Below are 14042 nucleotides of genomic sequence, written 5' to 3' on the forward strand. Positions count from 1 at the left end.
AAGATTTTGGTTGATTTCCAATAAATCAGCAAACCAAAGGACAACAACTAGTAGACAAAGGAGAATTTAACCATGAAAAATCTCCACTCATGCAACTCAGGAAGCGTTACGGCAAAAACTACGCATAGGAGACAGGAAGGTTGGCGTATCTGAATCCTCTGATCTTAACTATCTTTGGGAAGGGTGGCAGGGAACACAGTCACTGCTTAATGCAGAGCCTGTACAGTAGAAGGAAGCCTTTAACAAACTCTTTTCTTGCCCAAAAGGAAGGCAATTAAATGTGGGTTCTGCTTCCAGGTCAAGGTTAGAGATACCTGAACTTCACCGGAACACCAAGCAAGAGAGACATGGATGTACAAGGACCCAAAAGTGGATGTACAAGGAAAGACGGCGCATTAAGGGAGGAATTAAGAAGGTTGCTGACAACCTCCATACCTGGCCGACTGACTGGCGTGACTCGGTGTATCCACCACGGTAGGCTCTGGTGATGGACTTCGGGGTGGAGGAGGAGGGCTCTCTGGTTCCTCAGCCTCATCTGGGACTTCTTCCTTGATCTGAATGGGTGGCAGCGTGCAGGATGTCACCACTGGCACGTTTCCACTAGAAGCTGCTGACGTGGAGATGGAGGTCTGCAGCGGGATGCCGGGCACAGCGGGCGGCGTGGAGGTGGAGGGGCAAGAAGGAGGCGTGATGGAAGGCGGGCCCCCGGGGACAAACGGGTGCTGAGAAAAGGGCGGCTGGGAAGGTACCTGGTGGAGTCCGGAGGGGGGGTGGCTGGCAGCTGGGGGGAGGCTCTGGCTCTGTGTCAGGACAGGAGGCTGGGCTTGCGACGACTGCAGCGGCTGGCTCTGAGGCATCAGCTGCAACGGCGGAGGGTGCGCGGATGGAGGGTGATGGGTTGAGAGGGAGCTGAGGGGCTTGAGAGCAGGCGGCGGCGGCAAGTTGGAGTTCATGGAGAACGGAGAAGGGCCGGAGAGATGAGGGGGGTGCTTGTGAGACGGAGGAGTGGGAAGCTGAGGGATCGGGGTGGTAGGGGGAGGTTTGATGTGAGGCATGGCCATGGGTGCGGGGGGCAGCGGCTGCTCCCGCGGAGGCTGCGCCTGCTGCAGCGGGGTCGCGGCCGGCAGTGCGGGCTGAGCCACCTGCACCTGCAGAGCCGAGTGTGAATGGGACGGTGCTTGGGTCTGGAGGGGAACCTGAGACTGCGACGACTGAGTGGGGAGTGAAAACGGCTGGGGAGGCACGGGATGAGGCAGGAGAGGCTGGGCCTGCAGGCTGTGAGGGGCGGGCTGCGCCTGGCCGTGGAGCGGCGGCTGCGAGTGGGGCTGCGAGGAGGCAGGGGGAGGCTGGCTCTGAGCCACGCTCAAAGGCTGCAGGGGCGGGTGAGGCGATGGCAGTCTCTGCGGGTGCAAAGCGGGGGCTTGCTGGATGTGAGAATGAGGAGGTGGCGGTGCGGGGGCCTGGGGCTGGCTGGAGGGCTGGGATGCTGACGGCGAGACCTGCGGCGGAGCCGCAGCAGCGCTCGAGGCTGCTGGCAGCGCTGCTGGTAGCTGGGCAGATATCGGTGGCGTGGGAGGAGGAGCCTGGCCGGAGCTGCTCTGTGCCTGGAGCACTTGAGGCTGTGCCTGCAGCACTTGCTGCTGAGCGGAGGAATCCGAGTCGCTCTCATTGTCTTGAGGGCTGGGGATGCTGGGTGACGTGCTCCGGTTGTCCTGGTCGATGTCCTTGGGATCGCTGCTGCCCTCGTCATTGACGCTGCGGCTGTCAGAGCTCTCGCCTTCGCCCTCGCCCTCCGAGGGAGAGTTTGGCCGGCTGATCTCCTGCAGGAGAGAGGGAAGAGCAACCAGCGTGCGTGAGAAAGCTGCACACAGAGCACCACCAGCCTGTGAGGGATGCTGAAGGGCAAGTACCACCCTCTGAGTCTCACAGGACTTAAAGCAGCAGAGGCAATGCCACTGCAGTACGCTGTCAGCTCTGAGCTCCCCGGTACAGGAGAAAGATGGACAGACTGGAGTGGACACACTCCTATCCATGGAGTGAACCTTGTCAGATAAGCGCTGAAAAGGCAACCCAGAAGTAAGTCAACTGAGCACTGATAGCATTAAATTAAGATAACTCCAGTGTTCTTTTTCTAACTTGTTACAGAAGAGGCAAAGACAAATGCCAATTAAAAAAAAAAAAACCAACAACAAACTGAGGGTGTGTGTTTAGAAATAAACCACCTACGTACCTACATGGCTGATCCTAAAACAAACACAAAGACTCCTGAACTCACCCTGTGTTGTTCCACAGTTTTCCAGCAGAAGGAACACATTACAATACGGGTTGCTTTCTAGCCACAGATTAAGTAACAATTTGCTGTGGCTTAAATTGATTTTGTGTTTTTGGTTTGCTGGTCGCTTTGCATTCCCTCCCACTCTGAAATTGTTTCCCAGAATGGGAATACTCTTCTGCGGGACTCACTTGAGTTTTGGATTTTTTGGCACTGGACCTGTCCGGCTCCTCTGTGTCAGACGCTGCCTTCTCCCGCTGCCTCTTGGAATTCTTGAGGGGAGAAGATACCTCTTCCTTGATTTTCTGCCACAAATGAAGCAAAACAGAGCAATTACCAGTAATGAAAGCGCAAAACTAAACTGAATGCAAGGCAGAGCTGTCGTGTTTAGTACAAATAAATGAGAAGGGCTCCTAGGGAGCAGAACCGATCAGGAGTTGGGATCATCAGTATGTGACACCACCCTAACACATGTACCTCTGTCCGATTACGGGCTGCAGGGGAATCGGTTCTGGAGCTGCTGCTGCTGCGTTCCCCCATCTGCCAGCAGCAGCTCCCAGAAGCCCTTCACCTACATTATGCTCTAACCACTCCCTCTGGAGGTCAAACTTTACCCAGGATTGGAAACAAGGCTACAATTTCACTTCTGCAGGCAGAAACCCAGGGGACAGTTTGGGCTGCAGACATTTCTGACACAAACTAGCAGGCACAAGTAACATGTAAAGCATTCCTCAGCACACCAATGATGTCTCAAGCTTTGAATGCAAAGGAGTATTTTACGCAGAACAGTTGTCTTTCCACCTTTAGCTTTGCAGAATCAATTTCATCAAGAAGTCAGATCAGATCAGCTGACTCAATGTACTCTAAAGGAGACCAATACCAGCAGTTAACAGAGGATGAAGCAAGAATTTCTGCAGCAGACAGGTACCAGAGATGCCTCCTTCTACTAAACGAGGGTCTTCGCTCCTGATATTCTGAGAGGCTTAGCCCCTCAAACACAGGGCTACCAGGGAGTAGCTATTACAAGATTCCTGCCTGCCTTAATGGCCTGGGACGCTTTCACACACCTTGCAATTACCTAACCTACCTTCATATTTGCTAAGTTCTCAGTATTGTCATGTGACAACTTGTCCCACACTCCTTTTTTTTCTCTTTAAAACAAATATTTAACTTGCTACTTTCAATTTACAGTGCTTAATGCAAGCTTCCCTCTTCATCTAGCTGTGTTTCTTCAGTGCTCTCTTGGAAAGGCACTTATTGAAAGAGACTAAACTGTCAGCCTGCTCTGAAAATCAAGCAAATTGCATACAGAAAAACAGTACCAGAAGTAGTCTCAATTACTACATATTCATATTCCTTTATAAATAAAGATTAAGTACTGCTTAAAAAAACACACAAAACTGTCTACTTGTCTCAGATATAACATTGCTGATCTGTATTACCTCCATCAGCCTAATGCTTACATTTGCATCTGAAAATGAAGGATTAGTTTATCATGCAAGCACTAAGGTTATGTGGGGATACTTCAACGGCTTTTATCGCTACACATCCACAAGCACAGGAACAAAGCATCAGTCAGATGCTTACCATTACATCTTTTGCTTATGTACACATGTAAGAATTTCTAGGTCACTGACAGATTCCCTGGCCTGCTAGAATCTGCGTCTTATTTAGCCAGGTGAAGGGGCCTCAGCCCTAATGCAAAAGAAGGGGGAAATTTTACCTTGGTGGACTTCTTCACCGAATCTGCTTTGCTGTCATTACTGGAGGTGCTGGCAGCGCTGGGCGAGTTGCGGCCACTGGAGCGGATGTCTTCATTAATAGGTGAGGCTCTACCATCAGGGCTGGCTGGCTGCTTTTTACGACCACTACGTAGTGTAGACATCTATTTGTGTAACAAGAATAAACCAAGTTAACACTTGTCCAACTTCTTATTTTCTCACGTCTTACAGAAAAAACATAGATGGTACATTCCTGGTAAGAACTTGAAAGAAGAAAAACCAAGAGCACTGAACCTTTCTGCAGTTTTTCCCTGGAAGTTTATCTGGGCTTAAAAGTAGAGGAGGCAAATCCTTAATATGCCTATGCATATTAAACACTGGTTATTTTATTCAGTAATGTCTGCGAGACATGAGAACAGTATAAAGATGTTCCCACAGATGCTGCTGTTTGCATGATGCATTTTCTTCATAAAATGTGCACGCAGGTTTGTAAGTGTTCATCCACACACAGGGGATGGGTGGAGGGGACCCTGATGTTCCATAAAAGAAGTCTATCTGTTGTCCAGAAGTCTATCCAATAATTAACGCTGTTTCCCTCCCAGTGTAGCAGTTTTTTGGATGACAGGCTACCATAAAACCAATGAAGCCAACCTTACCTGATTATGTAGCCTCACAAGGTATTGAGAAGCAATGGTCATATCAGCAAGATCAGAACAACGGAGAGGGGAGGGCAAGGAACAAAAGCCATCACCACAAATTCAAAGCAAACATTAAATTAGCCAGAGCTGCCATCCAAGTTCTCACAAGTGACTTGCACACAGGAAGGATCTTGGCATTTCACAGCGAGTAAAACCGCTCTGACAGAGCACAATAACCACAGGAGCCAACAACAGCTGTCTGCAGGCAAGAGACTAACTCCAGTGGGACCACATGAATGGCACTGAAGTTTTTAAAGCTCTTCCTTTAAAATAAGCCCAAGGGTTTACCTCAGACCCAGCTGGAAGGGTAAAATGGTACAAAATCTGTAATGAAAGCACGTGCCACGGCAAACAGGCACAAAAGAGGAAACAACGGTTGTTTCAGACCACCTTCCTCCAGCCAACACCTCCTCTTTACAGAAGATGAAATGTGAAGGAACCAAAGGTGTTAAGCCTACCGAGCCTCGACTCCGCCTTGTCCTCATGCTATGCTTTCCACTAAGTCCATCATCTTCCTCTTTGACAGGCTTAAACATAAAGGGTGGAGGGTCTACGGGTTTCTCAATGGGTGGCAGCTCTCCGTACTTTTTGAAGTGAATGCGACAATCGGTGCACAGTAAGATGTTTTCTCGGCCGCCGTGGTGCCAGTCCTTGGAGGCTTGGGGCAGGAAAAGTGACAGCTTAGAAATGAAAACTACTAGATATTCAGCACAAGCAAATTACATTATTTGAAGGGAAAAAGAGAAAAGAAGAATGGTACACAACTAGAAAAGTATCTGTTTTTCTATAGGCAGCTAAGTCCTGGAAAACTTTGTCTTGTTGCAGGCTTAGTCTGTCTTCCAGCACACATCTCCTTCAGTGCTCAATTTAAAAACTGTTCACTTAAGCAACTGTATCTTTGAAAATAACAAGTCTCAGCTGCTCTCCCTGGGAACTAAAAGGCAGCTACTCTTCTCCAAAGCTGTGGCTTCTAGAAGAGAAGTGAGCTGTGAACTTCTCATTTCCTTCCCTTATGCTGGGGCTTTCACCACACCGTGCATGTGCCCAAACATCTGGAATGCTTACAGGAAAGAAGCTACTGCAGAAGAGCACTGGTGCAGTATTATTAACTTTTGTATGTGACAGTCACAGTTCAATGTCGATTTGCTATATCACAAATGGATTATATAAAGAACTCTGTTTACAACAGTAGATTTTACTGTCTAAATGGGTACTTCCCAAGACTCTCCTCTGTCACTGCAATAGTAATTTGCGATGGTAAATCATGATTAACTCTGCTATGAATGCTGCCTGTTTTAGCTGATTCAACCCCATTTTTGAACATCTGTACATGCACAAGAACTGCTCTGGCTTGGATGAACCTGCATCAGATAAGTGGTAGCAGACAGGAGGGAAATAGAGCAATGAGTCAGGACGTACTGGTTGTGAAGCAGTGGCGGCAGGCGTAGCCCTTCAGCTCCTGCTCACTGTCCTCGCTGTCGAAGTCATCTTCACTGGCCGAGCTCAAGTCCACTGAGTAAGTAAAGAACAAGGAGAGAAGAAGGAAAGAGAAAAAGATTCAGCATGATCTTCTGTTTCTGCCTACCTGGCTGAAATAACCATTAATATAATGATACTTCCTGCATAAAGTCTGTGCCTTCCTATAAGCACCCTGCCTTGGCCGACCATCCTATCAGATTTTGCAAACTAACAAGGCCAGAGCTGGTCAGCCTACAGATTAAAAAGCATTCCAGGAATGCATCAAATGATACAATCCACAGAACTTTTGATTCACTATATGATACTTTTCCAATTAAGTTGTTCAAATACTGTTCATGCTGCTGATGGAAGCTGTGTTCTTAACGCACAGTTTACGAGAGAAAGGAGGTTTGCACCTAAAACCAGTCAAATTTACAATCAAACAATATTCTGTATCTAACTCATAGCTCATTAGACTTCATGGACAGACACTGTGGTTGCCTTTCTGTTTTTTATTTTGTTTTTAAACTTCATCTTCAAAATCAGATGGGGCCTGCTGCTGTACTCTCTTACACAGCGGCTATATTTAACCCAAGAACTCGATGTGTTTAGTGCATGGATGAGATGATGCTTGCATATAATGTACCAGTCTGCAAACCATATTGTGATTCCTTTGGATGAGAGGTACCACAAGGATACTACCAGCTTTCCAATTCTTACTGCAAGCCTCCTTGAGAGTCGTAACCAGTGGCAAAATTACACCTCGAGAATGTCACGTTTTGAAGTGGAAAATATGGCCGGGGCCACCTTCCTTTGTGGCAAGCAGCATACAACATGCTATCTGACTACAAAATGCTGTGAGCTAAAAAGCATCACCTAAACCACTGAAAATCTGCAGCCACCACAAAAACTGTACCCTCCCTCATCTTCTAAAACAACTCGCAACAAAATCCTTCCTTACAGAGAGTACTGCCTTCTTCTAGCCACTTGCTATAAATTCACAATGGAATGGATCTGTAATTTCTCATAAGCACAAAACCCTGTCTAGGATATCATTCTGATGCGTGGCTTCTTTTGTTCACATCTTTAATTAGAAAAGAATTCCTTGATGCAAGAACAGTGTTTTTCTAAAGGTTTTGAGAGGATACTTTGTCATACATGCACATGACAGGGAGTTACAGCACTTGCCACCAGTGCTTGTCATCAACTCATTACCCCTCTAATCAACGCAGGGTCCGTTTAGCAACACCAGCTGCTGGCACTACCACATTTTCTACACTCATTCTCGCAGGTGTTTAAACCTTGACTGCAAAATTAACATCAGGCTAGAACTTGGTTTCTTTTACTAAATTTTTATTCTTATTCTGCAGTCAGCTGCATATGGATGGGACCTTTCAGCCACATGAAGTGCTGAGTGTCTTGAGCTGGTAAGAGTCAAGATCCACACTTCTGTGCACAGAAAGCAGCAATAAATCCTAGCACCTTCAGCACAGAGCAGCTAATAGCTGTCTCTTACTACCTCACTACTACCCTCTCCACAATTCTCTGTCCTGCCTTACTCACCACATCCTCTACCTCCCCCTATTGATAAGACTGGGCCAACTCTAGAGCTCCAGGTAGTGCCTTTTCTTTAGAAGGTGCTGGGTTTAGTTCACAGAAAGCCTTAGAACTCACGGGGTAACCTCACCCTTTCACTTAAGGGTATAGGTTGGTGTATCCATACGGACATTACCAATCATAATCCTCTGCAGCACAGCACATTTCACTGGTTTGGGTAATTATTCTTTGTTTAGAACCTTCTGCTTCAATCGAGGCTGAAGTACTTCTCAGCCAGGCGATGCTACAGGAGTGCTGACTGCAGCACAGACCGCGATGAAGCAGAAGGTACGGGTCACCAAGGAAGGATGAAAAGGGATAGGACTCCCTTCTTTTTACATTTTCTCATTCCCATTACTGTAATAGGCCTGGAGAAAGTGCAACACAAAGCCAAGACAATTCAGTACACAGCACTTGCTGATCAAAGCCGCCTACCACATTCCAGCATAATCGTATAGGAACAGGAGAGGGCAGCTGCCTGAACTCCATTTCCTTGCTGCGTTCACTCGGAGGTACAGCACCATTACATTACTGTTGCTCCCTGCATCTAAACAAAGATAAATGCATTGCTTTTAGCTTCCACTTACAGAATTCGCTGGAGGGGGGCCTGGAGGGAGTGTTGACTGGAGTGGAAGCAGTTCGAGTTTTAATTCTCCGAAACACAGCCTGTCTTCGATGCCTACGGTGGGCTCGAGAACTTGCTGCTTCAGGGGTTTTCTTCCAATAGTAATAGAAGGTGATTAGTTCTCCCTGCAAATACAGAAGGAATATGTTAGAGGGGCATGCAAGCCTGGTTTGTCAGCTTTTTTCCTTCCTTTCGCTCTATAGATGTGCACGTGTATTTCTGTATTTCATGACGCATTTCAGCCAGACAAAAGAATTCCTTAGATCCAACAGAAAAACCCTCACTGTTTTTTGCTTGCTTTTGGCAGGGAAGGAACAGAAGGAAGCAAGTACCTCCTCACCTCCCTCTACCTCCTCGTCCTTTACGAGGAAGGATGGGGGTGCTGAGGTCTCCAGCCTGCCCTGGATGCTGCTGGCACTGCTGGGCTCAGCAGTTCAGAAGGGGGTGCCCTTGCTTTGCTGCAGCATCCTGCACACATGGGAGGCTCTGCGTCCACACCGGTACCATCCTTCAGTAGCTGTCAGAACAAAACCCTGAGAACTGCCACAAATTCTCTGGTATTTACAGAAAGAGGAAGGATCGATGCAAACAGACACGGCCATTTTGCCAACCTACGTTGTGCATACAGGTATTTTTAACAGATTGCTGCTTAAGGAGCTGAAAGTTAGAATAAAAACACATTCAGCAGAAGTCTACAACCATAACACTCAACCATACCGCAGCAAATCGTGTTTTAATTTGAATATATATGCCCACATCTAAATTAATTAAGCAGTTAAAAGAGCTCACCTAGAGAAATGAGCGATAATTCCATAGCATAATGAACCTGGCTTACATTCAAAAACTGGAGCGGCTGCCATTCAAACTAGCGGATGCGACGCGGAACCAAAGAACAGCATGTGGTTTTAATCTCTTTTCTCTTACTTTGAAACCCCATCATTTCCTGGCGACTTGTCTGCCTCTAAGGTAAAAAGGTGTTGTTTCTTTTAAGTCGCAAGAGGAAGCGGAGAAGTTCTAACCAGCCCCTTGAAAATCAACATCAGAACAAACATACCTGAATTGCCCACAAAAAGGGTGCCTTTGAACTGCATTTTATGTGATCTAATAACATAACCTCAGCCCGCTCTCTGTGGGGAAATCCTACAGCCTTTACTCTGGGCAGATCACTCAAGTTGACTCTAATAAAGACACACCCTTAATCCAAACTCTCCCAAGGGCCTCAAACAAGCAATTACAGCCATAACTAACATCTGTAACGCCAAAACACTTGTAAGACAAAAGGAGGATGTTGTTCTAGACGTTAACTGCTGACATTTGAGACACTTAGGAGTTATATCAATGCCTCATTTAAAAATAGAAGCACCAGGAAAGAGCACAACTGCAGTTCTGATTTCTGGTGAAAGGCACGGAGATGCATTTTTAATCTGCTCTGCTACAGACCGGGACTGATGCTGCCCATCTCCGCCGCAGACCTTGGATGATATTCACACCAAATCCTACCCAGAGCGGTGCTTGGCGGGGAGAAGTGATGAAAACGCATCGTTACACCCAGTTCTACACTCTAAAGGACAAAAACCCTAACGAAAAAATCAATCTTTTACTGAAGATACTCTAAAACCCAGGAGGGAAATGGGTACAGGCTGCAGATGTTCAAAGGCACCGGCTGGCGACGAGCACTCAAGCCATGGCAGGTCGAGGAGGAACGCGGAGTCCTGACACGCAGCACCGTGCTGTGCTGCTGCGTGCTCAGCCCCGTGTGTTTGCTTTAGAAATGCCATTTTGCTTCATTAAAAGTGGGCTCAAAGTCCACCAGCACAACTGTTTGTCAAACTGAGGCTACGACCTGCGCCGGGAGGCAGGCGAAGCTCTGCAGAAAAGCTCCCGCAGTGATTTTCGGTGGCAGAAAGTCTCTTGGAAACGACAGCAGCCAGTTTATCCATCCCTCCATCCATCCGTTTCTATCAAACCTCAGGTGTCAGCACCAAGGAACAAGTCAGTAAATCCCCTGTCTGCACGCCAGTGAATTAACGTGTCCTCTGACATATGGCAACGGCAGAGTGCAAACCAATCTGTTTTCTTCCCATCATAAAAGAGAAGTGGGAACCTATCGGAGCTCTATTTACACGTCGCAAACCCATCAGGTCCCAAGGGGGGGTTAACAACTTACGCATGCGCTGCATCATAAAACAAGCTTAAAAAAAAAAAAAAAGGAAAGAAATGGTGTGTATTTATGAAAAATGCCGGTTTCATCATCACAACACTTTTACCCCCCCTGAGACCCTCTCAAAACCACGCTCTTGGGCATGCTGATAAAGCTGAAACAGAAGTTGAATTCAACAATTAATTTTGCTGCATCTCTGAAATCCGAACCTGCGAAATGACCGGAGAATATTTAATTTATTATCAGACTGCTGCAGCGACATGACTCAGCGAATGACTCAACTTTCTGACAAAGCCGGAGGAGGAGAAGCCAAAGAGGAAGCACGGAGAGAAAATGGCAGAGTGATCCACACAGGGCAGACGGGCTACGCTGGAAAAACTCCACGCCAGCTCTTCTCAGCCACCTGGCTATCTGCTACTACATTGTCTACCTACGGGATTAAAGGCTGGAGTGGAGCGAGCCTGGAAGGATTAGAAACGCGTCCTGGTGACTGCATGGGTGGCAGCAGCTCGAGCACAAAGGGCTGTGTCGGGAGAGCTTTGGTTCTCCAAACAGGGAGGAAAACAGCTCCCAGCTTCTCTGCAAGGGAAGTCAAATGAACGTTAATCAAACATGCAGAGCGTGCGCCGCCAAAACCCATCGCACATAAATTCAGGGAACAAAAGCTGCTGCAGAAATCAATAGCCTACTGAAACATTAACACAGGCGAGCATTGATCAAAAGGCCCTTTTACAAAAGGCAGCCTTGCAAATTAGCTGCTGTTTTTGCTTGCAAGCAAACAGAGGAGCATAAACGCTGCTGACATGAACGGCCTGTAATGATCGTTTGGCTCCCGGCGAGCTCCCCTCACCTCTCCGCGAGGTCTCGCAGCCGCCACGCTCGGCACCTCGCAGTGTGCTCAAACCACACCAGGTAAAGCTCACCGAAACACCTCCGCTGCACCAGGACGTCCCCAACTTGAGACCCCACCACTGCCAAACCCTGGGGATAGATTAAAGAAGGCAGGAGACCGCCAAGGTGACTGCTACCTGCGGTGAGGTCTTGGCTGATGGAGGAGGAGGAACACGACTTGCACGGGAGGCTGGGGAGGGCTGCATGCCCTGAGGGTCGTCCCCTGACCATTCCAGCAGCCTGAAGGGCGCAGACTGGCCAGAGGAGGCTGCTTTTGCAAGAAGGACCCTTTGATTGCTTCCATTGCCCTCTTCTCCTGCCTACAACCAACGTGTGTCCCTGTTGCATCAGGCTCTGGGACCAACACCACGCTAAAGAAACCCTCAACACAGGTGTAAGTGAGCAACACCAGCACTCACCGAAGTGCCTCTCAAAGCACCCCAAGTTCATTCAGGACTTTATCGCCACCTTCCCTCCCCAAGGCTCCTGACAGAGGGGCCGTGCTCCTCGTCAGGTTCAGCTTTCATCAATTTTGACACCCCTCGGGAGCTCACAGCTCCTCAAATCTCCTGCCTTCTCCTGCCAAGGCCATTTCACCCCACGTTGTAGGCACACAGAAGAAAGTCAGGCTTCATCTCCTTTTACATCTGTGCTGGGGATTATGTTTAAAGAGAAAGGAACGGCTCAGATCCACTCCATCAGCAGCCGACAGCGGCACGGCTTCCTCTGCAATTTGGCTCTGGAGCCAGGATTAATTCCTTGGCACCAGGGCACCCTTCTGACCTCTCCCACCAGTTCCATCCCCTGCCCTCACCTTGCTAAAATGTTTAGCAGCTCAGCCCAGCTCTGCAGCCACGTTGCAGGACACCAGGGCAGCCCTGGTTAACTCTTCCCCGCCTTCCCCAAACTGCCAGCAGGCAGAGCGCGGCCTGCCCTGCTTTCTCACTTCTTATCAGCAGTTTTCAAATGTAAAATACACAGTACAAGCTGTGCCCTGTGTTTGTGTTTAGTCTTGCCTTAGGTAAACACAGGATTAACACTGTGTGCTCGCTGCTGCTGTGAGAGGCCCCGGCAGCCCCGCTGCAGCAGCCCGCTCCTACAGCGCTGGCACGAATGCATCAACTTACCTTCAAGTATCTGTTACGGCAAAACAGAGTGAGCAAACACAATAATTGCTGCTTAATTTCCCCAGGGCCCAGCTCTGTCAGGAGGAGAAAAAAAAATAATCGGGGAGGGGGGTAGCTCGACTGTAATTAAACAGAAGAGGTAAACAACAACTCCTTTCAGGGGCTGTGCGGGCAGGCAGGGCAGCAGGAGGGGAGCAGCTTGTCCAGCTGTGGTCGTAATGAATTCACCATCTTCCTGCAATGCAACCCGATTTTACTCACTCAGGCCACTTCAACGCAGGTCCCGTGGTGAAAAGAGGCTCCAGCACCTCCCTCGTGCACTGAGCCCCCTGGGCACGACCAGTGCTGGTGGGAGCATCTGCTCAAGTGTCTGGGTGCCAGGGGGCAAAGTGAGACGGGGGCAAATCGAAACAAGGGGGGAAAATCGAAACAGGATAGGGAAATCAAGGCAAGGGGCTACCCATGCCCAGCCCTGTGAAATGGCAGCTTCCTAGCACCCCAGCCCAGCATCCTGAAGCTTCCTGACCCCGACACAGCCCAGGAGGGATCGGTCCCCCCACCACACACATCTCCGTGCCCCAAATTGGAGGAGCTCGAGTATAGAAAAGCCGCAGCAGGGCTGAGGAAGCGCGGCGCCGAGGTTCAGTTCAGCAGGGTCGGACCTCGGCGTTTTTACAGCTGTGTGCTCGGTCTGGGTGCCTCTGTCAGCTGTGACAAATGGGTTTGCATATGTTCTAATTAAGCAATAAGTCTCAGCAGCTTGTTCAGTAGCACTGATTAATGCCCACCTTCGGCGCACAGGAGCACTGCATCGGTCTGAAACATTACTGAATGTTAAGAGGGACTTTAAAAACCCAAGCAGTATTTTACTGAGGCTACAAAGCACGTATTAAAAATCGCGTGGCGCTTCCGAAGAACATCCCGCAGGTCTCGGTTCTCTTGCACATTTTGAAAGCCTCGGTGTTTTATCTGCAGCTTGGTGTTTTATCTTTTGGACGGCAATGCAGCTGGCTCTGCTAAGAGCTCTACCGACAGTTTTAGGAGAAGCCTGGCTGTCCTAATAATCTGGTTCTTGTTCTGCATATGCCGAGATAAGCTCCTCGGGCTCGTTTTGGATTTCAAACTCCTGACAAAACTGTCTGGCCAAGTGGGAAGCAGCAGAGGGTATCGGTGTATAAGAAACCCAGGATAAGTCTTTGGGATTTTTTGCCAAACTGTCGATTCATCCCAAACAGAGGAACAGTCACAGACTTCCTTGGGAACCCAGCTGAGGCTCCATCTGTAGCTTCTGGGTTTCATTTTGTTGTGGAAAAAAACCTGCAATCCTCTACAGCTCTGTGCTTTCTAATTGCTCCTGCTAGCTGAGCTCTGCTACCTTGCTTAGCCCTCTACAGACCGGGAACAGAAAGAGCTTCCATCTCCCACAAACTTGGCTTTGCTTCAGGCAGCTGACGCAGGCGTACGCCACAACAGGGCTCTGCAGCACTGTGCCA

At 48.6% G+C, this 14042-nt stretch overlaps 1 protein-coding gene across 9 annotated transcripts in view; it reads right to left on the minus strand.

The window, feature by feature from the left end:
- Positions 1-14042, minus strand: part of RERE (arginine-glutamic acid dipeptide repeats) — a 222667-nt gene that overhangs the window by 8682 nt on the left and 199943 nt on the right. For 8 of the 9 annotated variants that reach the window (XM_068658409.1, XM_068658413.1, XM_068658414.1 and 5 more), the window contains 6 exons: positions 8333-8495; positions 6111-6203; positions 5150-5349; positions 3996-4157; positions 2464-2577; positions 436-1820 (listed from right to left, as the gene is read on the minus strand). In XM_068658409.1, coding sequence (XP_068514510.1) covers positions 436-1820; positions 2464-2577; positions 3996-4157; positions 5150-5349; positions 6111-6203; positions 8333-8495 — 2117 coding nt within the window. The remainder of the gene's footprint in view (positions 1-435; positions 1821-2463; positions 2578-3995; positions 4158-5149; positions 5350-6110; positions 6204-8332; positions 8496-14042) is intronic. The other variant, XM_068658416.1, reaches the window with a different exon arrangement.

Source organism: Anas acuta, chromosome 22, assembly GCF_963932015.1.
Source record: "Anas acuta chromosome 22, bAnaAcu1.1, whole genome shotgun sequence".
Taxonomy (NCBI): Eukaryota; Metazoa; Chordata; class Aves; order Anseriformes; family Anatidae; genus Anas; species Anas acuta.